Source organism: Gastrolobium bilobum, unplaced genomic scaffold, assembly GCF_033153095.1.
Source record: "Gastrolobium bilobum isolate Gb01-03AN ecotype WA unplaced genomic scaffold, APGP_CSIRO_Gbil_v1 utg3161, whole genome shotgun sequence".
Taxonomy (NCBI): domain Eukaryota; kingdom Viridiplantae; phylum Streptophyta; class Magnoliopsida; order Fabales; family Fabaceae; genus Gastrolobium; species Gastrolobium bilobum.
In genome coordinates, this window is record NW_026899561.1 from 385,450 (window position 1) to 407,643 (window position 22,194).

Sequence of the window (22,194 nt, forward strand, 5' to 3'; positions counted from 1 at the left end):
TCAACATAAGTAAAAGGGAAAAGTATTTATCTTTTTAAATAACACAACTTATGTCATTTCACTCTCACAAAGAAGTAGGACTCATATCTTTACTTTTTTTGTCAACTCTCTTTCCTTTTTTATCTATCTTTCTCTCTCTCCTAAAATAACACAATTTTACATCCTTTAAAATGACACAACTTTTTCCAAAGTAAAATAGGGAAAGCAACATAAGTAAAATAAAACCACTCTCACAAACAGAGGAGTAAAAATGGTTTAAGAAAAAAAGAACATGAATAAAATAGGGAAAGGCCGAAAGCTACGTAAGTAAAATAAAATTCTACTCACAAATAGAGGAGTTCATTTATCATGTTCGGGGAGCTTCTACTCTCTTTCTAAACTTCTACTCCCTTTCTAAAAATACGAAGAAAAAAAGGATTGAGATAGAATTTTGAAAAAAAGAAAGGGTACAAATAGAAAAAAAAACTCTTCTTTTTTAGCAAAGGACCATGAAATAGTGTTGTGTTCCTGGAGCACATTAAAAAAATCCCAAATAGAGGAGTAAAAATGGTATAAGAAAAAAAGAACATGGATAAAATAGGGAAAGAAAATTTTTGTTTGCGAGAGGGATCCCTAAAAAATTTAATAAACTTGGACCATTGAATTTTTTCTCAGTAAAATATCACAAGTATTAATTAATAGTAGTTTTATTATACTTTAATAATTATAATTAATTTAATTTTAACCTTTATTTTTATGTAATTTGACTTATTTATATAATGTTTTATCAAGGAATAAAGTTTTTAAAGTTATTTTAAAAAAAGTTATGTAATGTTCACCAAAATGACATAGTTTTAGAGTTTAAAAAATTAAAAGATTAAAATGATAAAGACTATTATAACTTTAAAATAAATTAAAATTACAAACACATCATAATTTTTATGTCAAATTAATGGTGAATATTAGACAAATTTATCTGAAGTAACTTAAAAAAAAAAACGAACCCTTTTATCACATCTACGTTTCAGTGTGCCGTGCACGTTTTGCATTTGCATTCGTGCTTCACAAGGCACTATATTCCATCCAACACTTTGGACTTGGTTGCATCTTTCAGAAACCAAATATTGTATTCAAAGTTACGAGGGATTAAGATAAGTTATCTCGTAAGTTAAAATCAAGGTGTTTTTGTAATTATAATATATTACGGGATTATTTTAGTCTTTATCATTATAATTTATTAATCTTATAACTCAAAACGACGTCGTTTTGATTTACTGGAGATAACTTTATATCTAGTAATCGGAAAAATATTTTTCCCTAATGTTTGATGTTTTAAGAAATTATCTTTTACACATAATAATATACTGGCCATATGAAAAAAAATCTTTTACACATAATAATATACTGGCCATATGAAAAAAAAAGAACAAGATAAAATTATCTATTCCTGATAAACACTAATAATCCCAATTTATAAACGAACCCTCTATATATATTCATACAATTTCTAATAATTTGCGTATTTCTTTCATCTTGTTCTTTTTTTCTGCAAATCGAATGAGAACAAGAAGACATTTAGAACTAAAAACGAACTAATTAAAACCACCCTCTAAGATCAATTCTAGAAGCATAACCTTGTAATAATGCTTCGCCCATAGCCTATTGATATTCATCTTGCTCTGTATCTTCCATTGACGTCGGTTGCAACAACAACGGCCGTGAACGGCATGTTCCGGTACTCCATTCCCGGCGGCTGTGCCAGGGCCATGGCGAACATCCCCTCTTGGCCGGAGGAGAAGTCCAATGCGGCGGTGCTAGTGGAGACTGGCGCAGCGGGGACTGTGCCGGAGCCGGTGGCGGCGATGATGGAGGGCTCGGCCTGGCGCAGGAGCCACTCGATGGTCTCTCCGTCGGAGCGGTGGCCTAGTTCCCTGGTGAGTTGGAATATCCGGGCGGCACAAAGAGGCAGCATGCGGATGCGGTGGCCACGGCCGTTAACCTTGGTGTGGCGGTCCTTGGTGGCGGGTATCGTCGTCAGTTGTTGCACATTGCGGTTGGAGTCAGTGGAGGACGGTATTTATGAACTCATAGGGGAGAGTTAGAGAGAGAAGGTTAGGGCTTTAATGTGAAGATTTTAGGGTTTTAGAGAAGATGATTCAAGTTAACTAACTGGATTCTATTGAGCTATATACATGACTTGCGTAAAAAATAAACTAATAAATAACCATACACATGCATTGATAGGGTTTCCTTTCATGACAAAAAGAGGAGGCTTGAAGTTGAAAGTGAAAAACACGTGGCGTGGGAATTCTGAGACATTGACAGCTCTTGGAAGTTGGAACTTATACGATATGAACATCCATTTATAATACTCACCAATTTATGAAATTTGCACTAATATTCACAAAATGATAATGATAATAATAAATAAATAAATAAAAACCTCCTTGGTTATTTCCAATTTACCATTCACTTTTTTAATGTTTATCACTAGGTTACAAATTTCGTTACTATCACTTCATTATTATTTTAATTTTTTTTTTATCAAATACCCAAATTAATTTTTTATTTTACCGCAAAAACTTGCAACTGGCCCAAGGAAAAAAGTTATAATAAAATGAAACAAGTATTTTATTTTCTTAATTTAGCTGAATATTTTTTAAAATGTCAATTACATTGGTAAATACTTTTTGTCTATTATAAAATAGTTGTCTAGCATTCTAAGTCTTGTTTTTTTAGTATACATTGCGTGACACCAAAGTACATCACTCTAAATTTAAATAAAGTTAACACACACATATTTAAATTATATAAAAGAATATTATGAATCCTTGTAAAAATGAAATAATGGAAAGTTGAAAAAAAATAATTGGCTGATTCGATGGGCGTGCTGGTCTTTATCCTCTGAGTTTATGACTATGATAGATAAGATACGATGGTGTTGAACTTGAAACGGAATACATCGTTCAAATTGGGCCAATTCAAATTGGCCTAATTCAAATTGGGCTTAAGGATCGGAAGTAGAGTTATGCCTACAAAAATAAAACTGGATGGTCCAGAGGGTTGAGGTAAGAGGATCTTTTTGTTTTGTGGGAATACCAAAACAGAAACTTGAGGTGAGGAATAGGGTAAAGAGCCTTTCGATTTTGTTCTCTGATAGTAATAATATATATATATATATATATATATACATATGCGCTTATCATTTTTCATGTTTGAGATAATCTTATCTCCGACAAGTAAATCATAACTGTACAAAGATGGATCAATGGTGATAAAAGAAGAGAGAAAAAAGAGAGGATCATAACCATTTAAAGATGAATCAATTAATATAAGGAAATAAATAAATAAAACAACGTAGTTTTGAGTAGCCGCAGATAAACTCATCTCAAGCTACATGAGAAATATTTTTTCATATATATGGAAAAACATTTCTCAAGCTGCTTAAGATAAGTTTATCTTTGGCTATCCCAAAACTACGTCGTTTTGTTTATTTATTTGCTTATTTTAATTGATTCACCTTTAAATGATTATGATTCCTTTTTTCTCTCTCTTCCTTTATCACCATTGATCCATTTTTGTACGGTTATGATTTAGTAGCCGGAGATAACATTGTCTCAAACAGTTTGAGAAATGATAGACCCATATATATATATATATATATATATATATATATATATATAGGGTTTTATAAGAGTTATGTTGTAGGAAAAGTGATTGTGTAATGTTATAGATAGGGGTGAAACTGGGTTGGGCCGGCCTACAGGGGCCTACGGCTCGGCCTACGTCAGGCCAGGACTGACCTAGTATATTTCGTAAAATAGGCCGGAGTTGGGCCTTGAACAAGCTTGTTTAATAAAAAGGCCGTAGGCTCACTTTCACAAAGCCTGGCCTATAAGCCTACAAGCCGGCCTATATTGTATTATTTATTTTTTAAAAATAAAATAGAATAAGTATGACTTGAAGAAAAAACAAAAGATATATATTTAATCAATTGTAATTATTTATAACTTAATTATATTTTAATAGAAATCTGACTTTATTTCATATGTAGGAGAAACCAACATCTCAACATGTTAGATTGTGTATATGAATATATTAAAAGGTTTTTGGGAGATGTTATACTTATTACAAGCATCATGATGTGTTTGTTGGATTCACGTAGTTATTTTAATTTACATAGTATAGATTTGTTTGTTGGATCTGATGAAATATATGTTATTTAGTTTGAGCATTTTGCTTTTGAAATTGACTTAAATGCAGATTGTATGAGTTTTGTTGTGATTCATGATTCTGTTTGGACGTTGAAATGATGATTTTTGGTTTAACAACATAATTTGAGTATTTTGTAAAGTTGATTTATAGTTCTGCTTGGAAGTTAAAAATGAACAAGCTAATGGGCTAGGCCAGGCCATTTGTTTTTATATAAATGGGCCAAGACAGGCTAACAGTTAGACTCATACTAGGCTTGGGTCGGGCCAAATTGAAAATTTTTGGCGTAGGCTTAGGCTTTTCGGGACAAAGCTTGGCCTAGCCCAGCCCACTTTCACCCCTAGTTATAGAGATTCGTTTTGCGTGCCTTAATTTTTTATTTATTTTTTCGTTTTAAAAAGTGTGGGCCCCACAAAATGTTGTGAGTGTAGGAAAGTTTGTTGTGTTATTTTAAAGAATAAAACGAAAACCCATATATATATAGGATCAGGATCATTTTACACCAGTGTAAGTTACACTCTTAATCTTTTCCGTTAATCCCACTTATATCTAAGGGCTCACAATTTTTAGTAACGTGAGTCATTGGATACAAGTGGATCAATGGTCAAGATTGAGTGTAAGACTTCTAACTCTTACACCGGTGTAAGAATATCCTGCCCCTATATATATATATATATATATATATATATATATATATATATATATATATATGCAATTCCTCCGTGGAAATTTGAAATTATTCTACACATAGAGAAATAGAATAGAGTTAGTGAGGGAGGCTAAGACCATGGTTTGTTCGTCTCCACCGTTTCCTTCAAGAGCTCTACCTTCATATTCAGGTGCGCTTACTACAACAATTCAATATATTTTTTTTTAATTTGTTTTTCATTTAGTACGTACATGTTATAAATTGAGTGATTTTATATTCCTTGACAGTTATTCAATTCATAAATGGCTCTGTTTTTCAATTTTCATTTCCCCTAACCTACTTCGATGATAAGAACTTATATAATAATATCTGTTAAGCGTATAGTTTAAATTATTAGGCTATTATTAATGCTAAGATAGATTGTTCCTTTTTACTCTTTATATTTTCCCAAATTCTGTTTAATTCTCTTTCCAATTTTCTGGATTTTCATTTTCTCCCAAGTTTTCAATTGAATTTTTCTTCATTTTTCGAATGGTTGGTTTTTCACCTGTTTGTCTGAGTTGTAAAGGTGTGACCTTGTGCAGCTCTGATGCTTCGTGAGCAAGCTGCTCCAGCAGTTGTCTTTTGGTCTTCTAGTTTTGCAGACCAGCATTTTCCTACATCGGTTCTTTTACAAGAGCAACGTGATGAGTATAGGCCTCTACTTCACATGGATAAGGAAGACAAGACATCCCAGGTTCAAATTCTGTTCATATACAAACTTCATCAAACTTTGGCTTCTTTAAATGCTGCATATAATGAGATCCTTTATACATTTTTGAGACCAACTTTCAGTTTTGTCGTATGTAATGATCCCATTTTTTAGTACAAGCTGTCAATTCATCTCCCCTTTGTTTTACTAAAGGCAACATTAAATACAAGGCAGATGGTTATGACCCCGGTTCATGAAAAATGTAACATTGGCAATGCTGATCAGTTAGTGCATGACTTTGTGCAGCAGTTGCGTCTCCAGTCTCATTTACATAACTTGTAAGAGAAATTGAATTCTATTCCTGCGTTGATTTTATCAGTTGTAAATGCTAATTTAAATTCTCGCACATCCAAATTTGTCTCTTTATAGGGTTCATATACGGTCTATTGCAGATTGACTTCTTCACCAGTAGAGGAAATTGCTGCTTCTTCAACTCCGCAACCTGTAGCTTTTGATTCAGAGAGGCCTGCAGATGGTCTGCAATGGAATGCAGTTTCTCTTGCTAAGCAAGCTTTGTCAGCCTCAGAACAAGCAGTTTCAATAGCTGAAGAGTTGAAATTGATTAAAGCTGATCATGATCGTCCACTTCCTTTTGGGTTAGTTCTATCTTTGTGGTTGACTTTGACAACCTTAATTTGTTTTTCCTGTTTATAGGATAATTGTTATGAGAATAATGCCTAAAATATGTCATTCAGTCTGGCCTCCACAAGTTTGGATTACTCTTCACCTGGAAAGAATAAAATTGTGAGATCAACACGACCTAAAGAAAAACGATCTAAACAGAGAAAAGTATCAAACTCAAAAGTTCGTGATGAAGAAAGTTATCTTGCAAGAAAGTCCAATGTACAGGGAAGGTTACATGTAGGCAAGAAGATAAAAGAAGGGTTTGATCAAAATGACCCCCTGCGCTTGTTCTTCTGGGGTCCCGAAACAAAGCAACTTTTGACTCGTGAAGAAGAGTCTCAATTGATTGCTCAGCTACAGGTATCACTTGAAATTCCATATTTCTTTCAATGCATGGTATGCTCTATTAAGGATATTCTTTTACCATAATGTGGAGTATGTAACAGGATTTGTTGAGATTGGAAGAAGTAAAGATCAAGCTTCAATCTCAGTTTGGGCGGGAACCAACTTTGGCTGAATGGGCTGATGGTGTGGGTCTTAGCTGTCATGCCCTGCAGACACAGCTTCATTGTGGTAACAGAAGCAAAGAAAAGCTGATTCATGCCAATTTACGCATGGTATTTCACATTGCTAAACATTATCAGGGGCGTGGTCTCAGCCTTCAGGACTTATTACAGGTAGCGTCCGAGGAATTAAAAGTATCTGTTTCCGCACTACCATAATCTATTTATATTTCCCTACTCTTGCATACTTATTATTAATACTTAGTTTGCCATGTATGTATTGTGCACTATTTCTGAAAAAAGGAAAACCCCAAAATGAATGATTGGCTAAAGTTGGAGCTGCAATTGGGGAAAAAAGCTTCAGTTGAAGGATCTCTATTACTACATTTGAGAACGGGTTGCAACCATTATGTTAATAATGCTATGTAGCAGCTACATCTTTTACATTTCTTTTCTGGTGCTTATGTAGGAGGGAACTATGGGACTTGTGAAGTGTGTCGAAAAGTTTAAACCCCAACATGGTTGCCGGTTTGGTACTTATGCATATTGGTGGATAAGGCAATCAATAAGGAAGGGCATATTTCTACATTCGAAGACAATCCGTCTGCCGCAGAAACAATTTGTCAGTATTCATGAACTGTCAGTATTCTTTACTATCTATTAGCTAAATTTAGGCTTCCTCCTTGTGAAGTATCAGTAGGTGAAATTGTTGTATGTTGACAAAGAACAAAATTATGTTTCAATCTCATTACTCAATTTTTCTAATAGTAAGTTATTTATAAAGCAAGCATTAATTCTATTTGTGTAACATGGAATCATTGTATTATCTCCAGGAGAATTTATATACCCTTTTGGGCAAGGTCATGGAAGCAAAGAAATTGTTCATTGAAGAAGGAAATCTTTACCCCACCAAAGAAGAATTAGCTGGAAGGGTAGGAATTACAGTAGCCAAGATGGAAAATTTGCTATTTTCTGCAAGAATTCCACGTTCGATGCAGCAAACTTTGTGGGCGGACCGAGGTACAACTTTCCAGGTAAGGCTTTAAAGTAAATATGATTTCCACCCCTGCTATGATATAATATATTAGATCTATAAATTTAGAACAGTGAAAAGGAAAGCTCTGTATCTATACATAGATTGTTTAGAACAGCCAAAGGTTATTCAGATTCCCATTTTAACTTGGTGTGCGTTTGTACCTTGGCTTTTACTTTTAAAAACAAATTGGTAGAAATCGAACTGCGAAAAAGGCCAAAACGTGATTCCCTGCCAGAATCATCTCAAATTTTCTTAGTTATTGCATTCTGTTGTGTGTGATGGAAGCGAATCAGCAGCAGCAGCCTAAAGGTTTTGCAGGGTATAGAGGAGGTGGTAGATTATATTCCAACAATTCAGTAGGAGATAAGCCTGGCAAACATAGCATTCTACCAATGTTACATCTAGCATTAGGCTTGAGAGGCAAGCTACAACATTCCCTCAGGAATATACCCTAGTCAGGGGTTAGTTCTGTTGAGGGCAGTTAGGAGGAGCACAGGGTAGTTAATATGAAAGTTATGCTAGTCGAGGCTATATTTCCTTTTATATTTCCTCATGTGGGTTATATAAAGGAGATTACCCTCCTTTTGGAGTAGCTTTTGATCAATTTTGAGTTAGACTGAGAATTTCTTAGAGGAAAGGGAGTGTCCTTTGTGAAGAGGCTATTCCTCTTGTATTTGTTCTTTGTTCTGTCATCAATAATATCATTCTTTTCTCCCCTTTTATCATCTTTTCCTTATTTTCAAATACCGTTACTGCAATTTCTACCTTTCAAGAATCCAGAGCCGTAACAACTTAAACATAGGGATATCAACCTAACCAAATAAAATAATTGAATCTTGATGTGTTAATTTGCACCTCTCTATGCTATGCCTGCTTTGGTTGACTTATAGGGACTACCAACAGTCTGAAATTCTCTTGTATTTATTGAAGTGGCTATTCATTTGGCCCCGGTCAGGTGGGGGTAGGGTCTGGAATATTACAAAATCTTATTCATGTTGAGCTTGTGTGTTAGTAGCCCTGCAATGCAATTCCAGTACTTGATTTAAGTTATTGTCAAGCTGGTCTCCCAATGTTGGAGTATGTTGGGTATGGTCAGAACTGTTTTCCTTGGACAACATAATATTATAAGGGAAAAGTGTTTATTCTTTTAAATGACACAACTTATATCCTTTCACTCTCACAAAGAGGTGAGACCCACACCTTTTTTTTTTTGTCAACTTTCTCTCCTCTTTTATCTATCTCTCTCTCTCTTAAAATGACACAACTTTACATCCTTTAAAATGACACACACTTTTTCCATATTATAAATATACCAATTTAACCAAAAATTTTATTTTATTATTATTGCAGGAGACTACTGCAGACTCTGCAATTGAGATCCCGGATGTGAGTGTTGCGAAACAGCAAATGAGGAGGCATGTGCGCAACCTCCTAAATATCTTAAGCCCAAGAGAAAGAAAGATAATCAGGCTCAGATTTGGTATTGATGGTGGCTACGAGAAATCTTTTGAAGAAATTGGCCACATATTTGGGGTGTCTAGGGAGAGGGTCCAACATTTGCATCACCGAGCATTGGACAAGCTCAAGCAGAGCCTTGTCAGTCAAGGACTTGATGCATATATAGACTTGCTTGTATAGATGAGTAGACACCAACGTTTTGCAGTTCCTCTTACTTGGCTGTACAAATGCAGTAACTAGATCGAGCTTTTAAAGGAAAACTTACACTCAGTCATGCTAACTGAGGATGAACCAGAGTTATATATATATATATACGTACATTACATCAATTAAATTGATCATGTTCCTATACATATCTACATCAATAGCATTTTTATCTCCAATTAGTTGAGGTGGCGGTGATAAATTCAAATAAGAAATAAAAAAATTGAGTAAAATGAAGAAAAATAAAATGAAAAATAAGATAATACATTACTAAATATATCTAATATTAACAACATTTTTATCCTAAACTGGCTGGGGGTAATACTTTATTAAATTAGAGGAAAAAATAAGTAAATTAAAGAGAAAAATAAATAAATTAAAGAGAAAAATAAATAAATATAGGGAACGAGAATTAAAAAAAGGATTATTTGGAACAAGTAAAGAATGATCTATCTTTTCACATTGCTAATAAATTCTTTCCATTCTGTCCTAACTCTTGATGATAAAACCATCATTTTAATTTAATTTTAAAGACTTAATACTCAGTAAAAAAAATAAAAAAAAAAGCCTTTAGGGTTAAATGTAAGTAAATGAATGGTTTCATATTTTTTTTCCAAAACAATGGTGCCTTGTTTTCCAAGGTAATAGTTCTGACTGATTCTGTAGCTTTTGGTATCTGTTTCTTTTGTAGTGGAAATCCGGAAAATAATTGTGGGAATTGTTTGAATAAATTTTCCATACGGTTGATCGTTATTTTGTTTCATAAAATATAATTGAACTCGTGTGATGTTTGGGCCATTGTTAGCTTTGCCCTTTTTTTGGTATTAATTGTTTTATATTTTGGTTTTCTTTATTTTTCTTTATTTTTAGTCCTATTATCTATTTGGCTAATGTGTCCGTTTATTGCAGAATTGCAGTTTGGGCAGCGGTGCATTACGACTCTACCCTCGAGGAGGTACTTATACAAATTTTGCATTTGCAGAAACAAGCTCGTTAATAGAGATTTCATTGCGTTGGTAGTTTGTAATTGACTTTAACATCCCCAGCCAATTGAAATTCTGTTAATAGAGAGATAAATACAATTTTCACTCGGTCATGTCTGTGAGTGATGGTATTTTTGCATCAATTTTTCACGACGAATTTTACGATGAAAAAACAAAGTAAAGAGATTGGAAAATTGACGTTTTTTATTTTCTACTTTCTTTTTTCATGGAAAAAAAAAAAGTATAACGAGTAGTGCATAAAATTCTGTTAGTTTCGTAGAAACATCATTATTCCATAAATGCTTCTAGCTTGTCTATCTATTCACACAGTATTCATGCGGGTTGTGGATATATCCTTGAATTTAATTTGTCGTTGCTAAATTTTAAATTCAGCATGGATTCATATACAAATTATAATGCATTCAACTTTGTAGGGATATTTAAGTTTAGAAAAAGGAGAAGTCCAAAACTACCATAAGCTACTATTTAGGAAGTATTAATATTAAATTGATATTATTCCTCTAATTTTTTTGTTACGAACACCCAAAGTAATTTCTCTTTTTACCGTAAAACTGGCCCAAGAAAAATAATTTTGAATATTTTGAAAGGAAATTTTTTTATTAAATACAATTATCATTTATAATTTCAAAATAATATCATTTTGGAATTTTGCAAAAAAAAATTCTTTTCAGAACTTCTTTTCTTATAACATAAATTTTCTTAAAACACTGTACTTTTTTCTATTTTGAAACTATAACATTGATAATTATTTTTAGTCAATTATAACATATTTATATATTATTATTTTTAGTGTAAATCACGCGATACCAAAGTAAATCACTCTAAATTTAAATAGGAAACAATTAAGGGGAAATATTTGTAATAAAAACTACTATACTATTTTCTTAACATGTTAGTATATAAATATTTAAATTATATAAAAGAATATTATGAAACTTTATAAAATGAAATAATGCAAAGTTCAAAAAAGAAAATACCTGGCTGATTGCCGGTCTTTTACAATACGACAAATTGGGCCAATTCAAATTGGGCTTTAGGATCCGAAGTTGTATTTGACCGAAAAAAAGACAAGGCTGGGTGACCCAGTCGGTGGAGGGAAAGAATATCTTTTCACGATTGGATTATATTTGTTTGATACACTTTCAGTATTTGAAAATAGAATGCAGTGCATTGCAGAAAACTAACAAATATATTAAATAGAAAAAAAAAGTTTAGATAAGGGTAATGCACTCATATTAATTAATAGAGGGGATATTCTTATAACAAAAAAATTCACTACTAATTCATTACACATTTAATTATTATTGAATCAAAGAGAGAATGTTGAAAAGTTTTTTAAAAAAAGAAAAATGTTGATACAACAGTAATTAAATATACAGTGGACAAATAATGATTTTTTTTATAGTAAGAATATACTTCTCTAATTAATATTTATTTATAGTGTCATACTATTGTTTTTACTTTTTATTTAACTATTATATTAAATTATTGAAATTAATGTTTCTCATATTATATAAGATAATTTTATCTTATATATATATATATATAATTTTTTTTTATCTCCTACATCACTAAATTATTATCCTATAATTATGAAGAGTTTAATGTTTCTTCGATCGTAAAAGATAAAGTTATATCAAAAACATCAAAATGATGTCATTAATTTGAAAGATGAACTAATTAAAATAATGAATAATATAATTTTAAAATAAATTATAATTATAAATAAAAATCCTATTATATGGAAAGAAGATTTTTTTCTTTTTTCTTTTTTCTTTTTGTGAGGTTGCCCAAACAAAAACTTGTGGAAGTGATAAGGAGGGTTTCAAGGGTTGAAGAGAGGTTTGGAGTTAAAGTAGTTGAAAAAAATCTTGAGGTGTGGAGTAGCGTAAACAGATACTAGAAAATACAAAAAACCTTTGGTTTCTGCAACTCCTCCTCCTCCGTGGAAACTGGAAACTGGAAACTATTGTACAGTATAGAGAAAGATAATACAGTAGTTACTGAGGAACGCTTATGAGTATGTTTTGTTCATCTCCACAGTTTCCTTCTTCCTCTTCAGGTGCACTTATTACAACCACTACTCAATTTTTTTTTTCTTTTTCTTTTTAAATTTAGCAGCTGTATGTTTTATTATTTATTTTAAATTGAGTTATTTTTTGTTCCTTAGTTTCTAATGAAAGATATTCAATTCATAAATGGCTCTGCTTTTCAATGTTCGTTTCCCCTAACCTACTTTCATCTTAGGAAATTATTTAATAATAATAACTGTTGTTGAGTGTGGTCTTGCTAGCACAAGATAGTTTGAATTAAGGGTTTTAGAGATGGAAAATCATAAATGTATCAAGCTATTATGTATGCCAAGATACATTGCTTTGCTTTGCTCCCTTTCACTGTTTGTATTTCCCCAATTCTGTTTAATTCTCTTTGCAATTTTCTGGATTTTCTTCATTTTCTCCCTAGTTTTCAACTGAATTTTTCTTAATTTTTCGAATGGTTGGTTTTTCTGAGTGTTAAAGGTGTTACCTTGTGCAGTTCTGATGCTTCGTGAACAAGCTGCTCCAGCAGTGGTCTCTTGGTCTTCTAGTTTTGCAGCCCAGCATTTTCCTACCTCGGTTCTCTTACAAGAGCAGCGCGATGAGTATAGGCCTCTACTTCACATGTATAAGGAAGACAAGACATCCCAGGTTCGAATTTTGTTCATATATCAAAACTCAGGCTTCTTTAACTGCTTATTATTAGATCCTTTATACATTTTCTGAGACCAACTTTTAGTTTTCTCGTATGTAATGATCCCTTTTTTTTGTACATGTTATCAATTCATCTACCCTTTGTTTTACTAAAGGCAACATTAAATGCAAGGCAGATGGATATGGCCTCAGTTCAGGTAAAAAATAACATGGGCAATGCTGATTTGTTAGTGCGTGACTTCATGCAGCAGTTGCATCTCCGGTCTCATTTACAGAACTTGTAAGATAAATCGAATTCTACTCTCGTGTTAATTTTATCAGTTGTAATTGCTGATTTAAATTCTCGTACATCCAAAGTTGTTTCTTTATAGGGTTCATATGGTCTATTGCAGATTGACTTCTTCCCCAACAGGGGAAATTGCTGCTTCTTCAACTCCGCAACCTGCAGCTGTTGATTCAGAAAGGCCTGCAGATGGTCTGCGATGGAATGTAGTTTCTCTTGCTAAGCAAGCTTTGTCAGCCTCAGAACAAGCAGCTTCAGTAGCAGAAGAGTTGAAATCGACTAAAGCTGATGATGACCATCCACTTCCTTTTAGGTTCGTTCTATCATTGTCGTTGACTTTGACATCCTAAATTTGTTTTTTCTGTTTATAGGATAATTGTTATGAGAATAATGCCTAAAATATGCCATTCAGTCCGGCCTCCACAAGTTTGGTTGACTCTTCAGCTGGAAAGAATAAATTTGTGAGATCAACACGGCTTATAGAAAGACGATCTAAACAGAGAAAAGTATCGAAGTCAAAAGTTATTGACGAAGAAAGTTACCTTGCAAGAAAGTCCGATGTACAGGGAAGGTTACATATAGAAAAGAAGATAAAAGAAAGGTTTGATCAAAATGACCCCCTGCGCTTGTTCTTGTGGGGTCCCGAAACAAAGCAACTTTTGACTCTTGAAGAAGAGTCTCAATTGATTGCTCAGCTACAGGTGTCACTCAGAGTTCCATTTTCTTTAAATGCATAGTGTGCTCTATTAAGGATCTTCTTTTTCCCTAATGTGGAGTATGTAACAGGATTTGTTGAGATTGGAAGAAGTAAAGATCAGCCTTCAATCTCAGTTTGGGCGGGAACCAACTTTGGCTGAATGGGCTGATGGTGTGGGCCTTAGCTGTCATGCCCTGCAGACGCAGCTTCATTTTGGTAACAGAAGTAAAGAAAAGCTGATTAATGCCAATTTGCGTATGGTAGTTCACATTGCTAAATATTATCAGGGGCGTGGTCTCAGCCTTCAGGACTTATTACAGGTAGCGTCCGAGGAATTAAAAGTATCTGTTTCTGCACTACCAAAGTCTATTTTTATATTTCCTTACACTTGTGTAGTTATTATTATTTATTAATACTTAGTTTGCCATGTATGTGCTCTACATTATTTCTGAAAAAAGAAAAACTCCAAAATATATGTTTGGCTAAAGTTGGAGCTGCAATTAGGGAAAAAAGCTTCAGTTAAAGCCTAAAGGTGTCTTACTTCTTTTGAGAACTGTTGCAATCATTATCCTAATAATGTTAGTAGCAGCTACATCTTTTACATTTCTTTTCTGGTGCTATTGTAGGAGGGAAGTATGGGTCTTATGAAGAGCGTTGACAGGTTTAAACCCCAAGCTGGTTGCCGGTTTGGTACTTATGCATATTGGTGGATAAGACAGACAATAAGGAGGGCCATATTTCTACATTCCAAGACAATCCGTCTGCCGGTAAAACAATTTGTTTATTTCTTTACATTCTAGTTAGCTAAATTTAGGCCTTCTCCTTCTATGTGTCAATATTCTTGGAATTATTGTATGTTGACTACGAACAAAATGATGTTACTATTGCATTATTCAATTTTTTAAATAGTATGTTATTTACAAAGCTGCGCATAGCCAGAGCTTTACACCTAGCTGCCCTTTTTTGTATGGTATTTATATAGCAAGCATCAATTCTATTTTGGTAACATGGAACCAATTTATTATCTCCAGGAGAATGTATATACCCTTTTGGGCAAGGTCATGGAAGCAAAGAAATTGTACATTCAAGAAGGAAATCGTCGCCCCACCAAAGAAGAATTAGCAAGAAGGGTAGGAATTTCAGTAGACAAGTTGGAAAATTTGCTATTTTCTGCAAGATTTCCTCTTTCGATGCAGCAAAGTGTGTGGGCAGACCAAGATACAACTTTTCAGGTAGGGCCTTCAAGTAAATATGATTTCCCCCCATGCTATGATATAATTTATCAAATCTGTAAATTGAAAACAGTGAAAAGCAAACCTCTGTATGTATATACAGATTGTTTACAACAGTCAAAGGTTATTCAGCTTCCTATTTTAAATTGCTGTGTGTTTGTCCCGAGTCTTTTGCTTGCGCTGATAATTATAAAATCAATTTGGTGGAAATCTAATTGCGAAAAAGGCCAATATGTAATTGACTGCAAGAATAATCTCAAATTTGCTGAGTTATTGCATTCTGTTGTGTATGATGGAAGCGAACCACCACCACCAGCCTAAAGGTTTTATAGGGTATGGAGGAGATGGTAGATCATATTCCAACTATTTAGTAGGAGATAAGCCCGGGAAGCATGCATACTACCTAAACATGGGTATTAACCAAACTGAATAAAATAGTTAAATGAAACCAGGTTGTTTGGTTTGGTTTCCTTACTGATTGTTTGGGTTTAGGGTTTGGGAGTAAAATGAATCAATACATATACACATATTTTTCTCACATAATGTCATATATTTGCATTATATACTTATGAACTGTGGTTTGTGAACTGTGAATTTGGTTTGAGGTTGATCCTCAGGCCGAAGAACTAGACTGACTACATGAACATCCCTAGCTAAATATGTTAGGACTTATGAGTAGTAATCGGGCTCAAGTCGCTAAAGTCTATTCAGTTCCTTACCGAATTTGGTTCATTTAAATCTTGATGTGTTAATTCGTACCTCTCTATGGTATGCCTGCTTTTGTTGACTTATAGATAGAGACTGCTGACCTTCTAAAATTCTTATTCATGTTTTCCTGTATTTTTTTTGGGCAACATAATATGACAAAATATTCCAAATTAACCACAATTTTATTATAATTCCAGGAAATTACTGCAGACTCTTCAATTGAGATCCCAGATGTGAGTGTTGGAAAACAACTAATGAGGAAGCATGCGCGCAACCTCTTAAATATCTTAAGCCCAAGAGATAGAAGGATAATCAGGCTAAGATTTGGTATTGAGGATGGCTACGAGAAATCCTTGGAAGAAATTGGCAACATATTTGGTTTGACTAAGGAGAGGGTCCGACAGTTGCAGAACCGAGCATTGGACAAGCTCAAGCAGAGCCTTGTAAGTCAAGGACTTGATGCATATGTAGACTTGCTTGTATAGATGAGTCGACACCAAGGTTATGTTAAAAGTTTTGATTAATTAATAAATGACTATAAAATCATTTTAATTATATTATGAGGATTATACTTTCAATCGTGGGATTCAAACAATCACTTTTTTAACTAATGCAGCCCGCATCCATTAGGTAGCTATGTTATACTTTTTTTTTTTTTTTTTAATACAAGAAAGTTTAAGTGGGGTTAAGTACCGGTATTCAACTAGGGTCAGGGAAGACCCCCCAACCTCTTTGAGGATTTCTGGGAGGGATTATATATCACCCACCAAAAAAGTCCTCACATCGGTCAGCGGAGTTTGAACCCACGCCCTTGAGGGGTATGGACCAAACCCTTTGCCAACTGTGTCCACCTTTGTTATACTTTAACTAAGAGGATAGTGGATTTCAAACTAATATATAAAATATTGTATGTCATGCATTTATTCACAAAGGAATAAGTGGGAGGGAGTAATAATGAGATTCTTGACCAAGAATATTGAATGTCATCAGAGGTCCATATCTGTATAGAAACACAAATTTGATGGGGGAATATGACATCAAGTTTGTTGTGCCTGCTTTATGTGTTAATAAGTGGAACAGGAGGGGCGAGAAAGGCTTTAGGGACTGTAAAATCAAGCTAATGATGCATTCAGTTCAGTCCCATTTTGACATCATATACAAGTACACCTGTTCGCAATGTTATGCTTCCGCTTTTTCTTTCTAAGATTCTAATGAAAGTTCGATTATTATTAGCCTGAATTCGTGTGCTCTTCTAACCATCACTCTATAAAATATGAAACACTAAACATCATTGTCATCAATAAAAGACTAATCTAAGGAGAGATTGATAAAAACGTTGCCCAAAGTACGACAAACAGAACAACTTTGAAGTTTTTTTTTTTTACCCTTTTTCTCTCTCATGCAAATTAAAATGTCAGGGCTTTTTAAAATATAAAATATCTACTCTGCATTAAATATTGACTAGCGAGAATATAGGGTTGAGTGCAATGATTAAGAAGAAAAAAGCTGATTGCCGAATGGCACGTCTGTGCTTTCAAATAAGAATACGTAAATTACTGAGGAAGTATCTCTCTGGCTTCTCTGCTTCACCCTTTCAGGATAAAGGAAATTGTTCAACCTTATGAACATAAGAACTGAACTAAACTACATTATCTTGCAACATTTCTCAAATTCTTTGTGGGGCTTGAATTTTGTTCCCATTAAAATTTACAGTAAGTCTCTATTTCACCAAGTATGCATTTATTATGATTATCAGTTTCCGTGCTGAGAAATTAAGTAAATTATTTTTTATTTTATTTTTATATTTTGACACCAATGGCATAATAATTCCAGTCTCTGTTCCTGTGAGTGGTGGTGCCTCTGTTACCACATATGGCAGAAGCTTCATAGATTCCACATGGGGCAGGTAATTGTTAGTCCTCAGATTGGAAGCCATAGAATTCCTCCTCCTCCTAATGATGCTGGGCTTCTTTGGTGAAGTCATTCAATATGCTTGCTCAAGAATCTCTATTATTACTCCCTCCCATTATTCCTTTGTGAAAAAATGCATGCCTAGAATATTTTATATATTTGTTTGAAATCCAATTTTGCTCAATCTTAATTTGTTATCCAAATCAATTATTCTAGGTCTTCTATCAAAAGAAGCTTGGATGCATCCTCATATAAAATTGATGTCTTTGCATCTCTTACAGGAATATTACATGTACTTTATATTGACATTTTGAATAAGTTCCGATCAGAATGCATATGGTAAAGTTTAAGTTATATTACTATAATTATTTAAACTTTGACTAAATCGACCTTAAAATTTTATATACTAAGCAATTTTTTCACACCAATTAGTGTGCAACTGTTTGCATGAGTCACTTTTCTCATAAGAAAAGCAAATTATTAGTAAGAAACGATGCATGCACAAGCAGCACAACACGAATTATACCCTGTTAATCGCTAATCTGGTATAAGAAACTACATGATGTAATATTAAGTGACGCGTAAAAACACCACTCAAATGACAAAATGATATATGTGAAAGGAAATGTACAAGTGGTTTGTAAAATGTTCTACTTGGTGTATTTTCTTGTATCTTTAACCAGAACTATGACTTACCTTAATCTCCATAAAAGGGGAATATGTAAATCTTTCCTAAAGATGGTGGTGATCATTAAGTTTAATTAAGTTAGATTATACTAGATGAAGAGTTGAAGACCCCTCATTGAAAATGAAAAGGTATCCTCAAACCCAAAAAAGGTTACCATAAACAGGGTTAACACTAGATAGGTCCCGTGAAGGAAACCTCTGCTTAATCAACATGTTAATGTCACGAAACAAAACAGAAGCTCAACTTGTGCATCTGACTTTTTTGTTCCACCATCTTATTCTCTCTTTTAGCAAAAACAGTACATTGGATGTTGTTCGGTCCTGGAAAGACCGTATTGCTATATCGTATGGTATGCGCTCAGAGATACTGTATAATCAGACGTATACTAGGCTTATAGCCGATGTCCCAATCACTGCGCACAAGCAATAGGCTTATAGCCAAAACGTGAGTGTGTGCACCAGTGGCGGAGCCAGCATGGCATGTTAGCCGGTGCTAAAAAATTCAGCTAGTGCCCAAATAGCTACGGTTCTCTGGCTACGACCAAAACGTGGCTAATTTTCAAAAAAATGATACATGATTTGCTACGTTTCAAGTGTAGCTAAATGAACGTGGCTAATTAAGTGTGCACAATATTGACAGTAATGGTAAATACGTTCAAAGTGTATACCTGGGGTCTTTAACCTCTTATTTATAAGAGTTACCTCTTAGGCTTGTGTAGATCTCCCAGTTGTAGTAGGATTTAACTTCCTTTCTGTTGGGATAAGGACTCTATCCTTAGCTGCCTTACTGTTTTATATTGTTAGGATAATTGGAGAATTATCCTTTAAAGGATCCTTGGGTAGGTGGTTAAGATATAAAAATATTCCATAACAGATGTGATGTTTTTAATCGGGGTATAAGCTATCAACCGGTCGAAACTCACCAAGCTCTTCTATCTTTTTTTACTTTATATTCTCACAAAAAGAAATTAGTAGAAGAAAAAAGAAGGAATCTGAAGATGCCAAAAGATGAACAGTTATGCACGCGTTAGACTTTATGCTGCAAGTGTGACCAATGAATGACCTACCCGACATTGCATAAATATATCCTTCATCAATGAAATTTCATGTCATGGTTACCACAAACAATATTGCAACAAGAAGAAAAACAAAAACTCTATTATGCTTACATCCACTAGATTTTAATCACGTAAAACAATTCTTAGGGACTGAATAGGCACAATAAATATGTGGTTTCCGCTAGCTCTGTCCTTCTTATTGCATATATGAATGAAGCATACACTTAGGCTGGGCCAGCACTTGTGTCCTCTTAAGTAGGCAAAAGGGTTAGTGCTGAACGAAACGTTAGCTTTTAATCCGAGAAATGAGAAAAATAAGGGATATATTATTGTCAAATTTAACATTATATAGTACTTGTCTTAAATCTAATATTTCGAAAGAAATTTTTTAACATACTTCAAAAGTACAATGGTAATTTCTCCTTTTAACTTACCGCTCTCCCACCAAATAAAAATCCTTGACATTGGAAGGAAATTAATAGTACCTAGGAGGGTAAAATATATAGCATCCTTGGCCCATTCTATTTTCATATGCTTCTGACAACTGGTGGTTTGCAATAGTAACAGTCCATACTTGATCTAGAAGACCCAGAATTACTAGCTCCCTGCCCCAAATAAATGTTTTCTCTGCTATATATATATATATATACCTAGTTGAACCCAAAGCTACCATGTTTCAACCACTAGATTTACTGCTATATGGTGGCAAATCAGGAGCAGTACACAAGTTGCCAGAAAATCATTCATGGCAGTGAAGGAAGGAAACACAAGCCAAAATAGTTGTCACCAACGGCAGCATCAACAAGTTTGTGATCCTTGCAAGTCTTTTGGCCAGAAGTGCAGTCACGTTGTCAAGAAGCAGCGTGCAAAATTCTACATTCTTCGTCGTTGCATTGCTATGCTTTTGTGTTGGCATGAACGTGGAGAGCACTGAGTTTCTCTCTATATATATCATTATAAGATTGTAACATAAAGGGGTAACTATATATGTCATGCTAGTAATTGTTACTTTTTTTCTTATAGAATTGCATTATGTGTAAAATTAGGTGCAGCTAACATGTGAAAGAGCTTAGATCTGTTCTCAACTATCAGAATTATTGAGCAGATCTTCTTTTTCAGATGTCAAGAGTATCTGAAACTTACATAGATGTTATTTGGGGTTTAGTTCGTTAGGGTGCTTAAACTAATTATATGCAGCAGCATCTTTCTTCTTCACTTCCTTCAATGTTTTCATTTCCCAATAATGCCTTGAGAGGAAAAGCAAAGGCCTCGCTGAGATTTGGATTGAACAATTATATTTAATGATGTTTTCTATGTTTGTAGAGTCCAATGTTTTGTAGTTCATCTGGCGAATTATGGTGCATATATTAACTTTGCATTTTATACTCACAGAGACCTCTTTTTCTCAGAATTAGGTGAGTATCATTGCAATTAATTAACGTTCTAACTCTTTGCTTCTTGGCCCGTGATATGATTTTCTCTTATGCATGGTGGTCACGGACGATAAATGAGTAACTAATCAAAAATTAACTTGAAATAATAATGTTTGTCTCAACTCTAATTTCCGGTGACACTATTGCAGGTGTCTATATAAAAAGTAAGGAAAAAACAAATATTATGTTGTAGGATAATCATCTTGTCACACTGCAGAGATATTGCAGTACAAATATAGTTATATCTATAGAAAACTCAACTTTTGTCGTGAGCATGCAAAACCCAAAAATTAAATATGAAGAAATCATGTGGCAAGCTTTCAAATGACATGAAAAATTAAAATTATAAAAAAGGTTGATACTTGCTGATACAGGGTGAGCAGGACGCATAGCCGAGACCCGAGAGCTTCAAAACTCAAGAACCGTATAAAATAGTAGCATATATGCATAAATTATCATGTAGTCCACACCTTCAAAATCCAATGTGATTAGTCAATTTTTCAGACAATGGTCCTCGTGCTAAGGAAACATCAGACAAGATCAAGCCTCAACTTAAATTAATTTTCTTGGGTCCATCCCTTTTATAACTTTCAACTTTTTCTATAATATTTTGTGTCCTCAAATCCCACACCATCTCTTGGTTAAATGTTCCGATCCAAGCAACAAATAAAACTCAATAACATCAAGTTCAAATTAATTAATGAAATTTTTATTTATGTATTAGTAATTACTAGCCTTGGTATTCGACTTTAAAAAAATCAGTTAATGAATCCAGAATCACATGGTTGAGAAATAGGATGGAATGACTCAGCATGGAACAAACTTTACGTGTGGTTGCTTTCTCAAATCATTAGCTTTTCTTTTACTGACAAGAGAACTTCTGTTCATCACCACTACGTACGTATTGAGCAAACCATGAAAGTTCAACGAAATTTCCATACCAACATGAATCAAACTTTTGAAGAAGCACAAACTTACGCACTCTCTTTACAGTTTCCAATAACTTAGCATAAGCTGTGATCACATCGACCACAAAAGTCAATGATTTAACTTTTTTTTTTTAGTGGTATAGATT

At 33.8% G+C, this 22,194-nt stretch overlaps 4 protein-coding genes across 7 annotated transcripts; 3 read left to right on the top strand and 1 right to left on the bottom strand.

The window, feature by feature from the left end:
- Window positions 1-1,648: 1,648 nt before the first annotated feature.
- Window positions 1,649-1,951, bottom strand: LOC133291484 (transcription factor TCP21-like). Its single transcript, XM_061489751.1, has one exon. It carries the CDS (start codon window positions 1,949-1,951, stop codon window positions 1,649-1,651), a length of 303 nt encoding a protein of 100 aa, XP_061345735.1.
- Window positions 1,952-4,947: 2,996 nt separating this feature from the next.
- LOC133291526 (RNA polymerase sigma factor sigF, chloroplastic-like) lies at window positions 4,948-9,530 on the top strand. 3 transcript variants are annotated; one of them, XM_061489801.1, is made up of 9 exons: window positions 4,948-5,030; window positions 5,425-5,576; window positions 5,745-5,869; window positions 5,984-6,187; window positions 6,287-6,575; window positions 6,662-6,892; window positions 7,188-7,340; window positions 7,552-7,752; window positions 9,105-9,530. In XM_061489801.1, the coding sequence occupies exons 1-9, from the start codon at window positions 4,979-4,981 to the stop codon at window positions 9,390-9,392; spliced, it is 1,695 nt and encodes a 564-aa protein (XP_061345785.1). In that variant the 5' UTR covers window positions 4,948-4,978; the 3' UTR covers window positions 9,393-9,530. The 3 variants fall into 3 exon arrangements, with proteins under 3 accessions (XP_061345785.1, XP_061345786.1, XP_061345787.1); XM_061489802.1 differs by having other exon boundaries at window positions 5,766-5,869; XM_061489803.1 differs by having other exon boundaries at window positions 5,841-5,869.
- A 2,730-nt stretch (window positions 9,531-12,260) lies between these two features.
- Window positions 12,261-16,592, top strand: LOC133291516 (RNA polymerase sigma factor sigF, chloroplastic-like). 2 transcript variants are annotated; one of them, XM_061489788.1, is made up of 9 exons: window positions 12,261-12,482; window positions 12,956-13,107; window positions 13,266-13,390; window positions 13,503-13,706; window positions 13,806-14,094; window positions 14,180-14,410; window positions 14,717-14,857; window positions 15,122-15,322; window positions 16,228-16,592. In XM_061489788.1, the coding sequence occupies exons 1-9, from the start codon at window positions 12,437-12,439 to the stop codon at window positions 16,513-16,515; spliced, it is 1,677 nt and encodes a 558-aa protein (XP_061345772.1). In that variant the 5' UTR covers window positions 12,261-12,436; the 3' UTR covers window positions 16,516-16,592. The 2 variants fall into 2 exon arrangements, with proteins under 2 accessions (XP_061345772.1, XP_061345773.1); XM_061489789.1 differs by having other exon boundaries at window positions 13,287-13,390.
- Window positions 16,593-20,361: 3,769 nt separating this feature from the next.
- Window positions 20,362-20,720, top strand: LOC133291542 (small polypeptide DEVIL 16). The gene has a single exon (XM_061489822.1). The coding sequence runs from the start codon at window positions 20,432-20,434 to the stop codon at window positions 20,618-20,620; it is 189 nt and encodes a 62-aa protein (XP_061345806.1). The 5' UTR covers window positions 20,362-20,431; the 3' UTR covers window positions 20,621-20,720.
- Window positions 20,721-22,194: the final 1,474 nt, after the last annotated feature.

Bases quoted from the DNA above. Each gene is read 5' to 3' on its own strand.
- LOC133291542 (XM_061489822.1), top strand. From the start codon at position 20,432: ATGGCAGTGAAGGAAGGAAACACAAGCCAAAATAGTTGTCACCAACGG.
- LOC133291484 (XM_061489751.1), bottom strand. From the start codon at position 1,951: ATGCTGCCTCTTTGTGCCGCCCGGATATTCCAACTCACCAGGGAACTA.
- LOC133291516 (XM_061489788.1), top strand. From the start codon at position 12,437: ATGAGTATGTTTTGTTCATCTCCACAGTTTCCTTCTTCCTCTTCAG. The intron at 14,411-14,716 runs GTAGCGTCCGAG...GTGCTATTGTAG, and splicing joins GCCTTCAGGACTTATTACAG to GAGGGAAGTATGGGTCTTAT. The intron at 14,858-15,121 runs GTAAAACAATTT...TATTATCTCCAG, and splicing joins CCAAGACAATCCGTCTGCCG to GAGAATGTATATACCCTTTT.
- LOC133291526 (XM_061489801.1), top strand. From the start codon at position 4,979: ATGGTTTGTTCGTCTCCACCGTTTCCTTCAAGAGCTCTACCTTCATAT. The intron at 7,341-7,551 runs GTCAGTATTCAT...TATTATCTCCAG, and splicing joins GTCTGCCGCAGAAACAATTT to GAGAATTTATATACCCTTTT. The intron at 7,753-9,104 runs GTAAGGCTTTAA...TTATTATTGCAG, and splicing joins ACCGAGGTACAACTTTCCAG to GAGACTACTGCAGACTCTGC.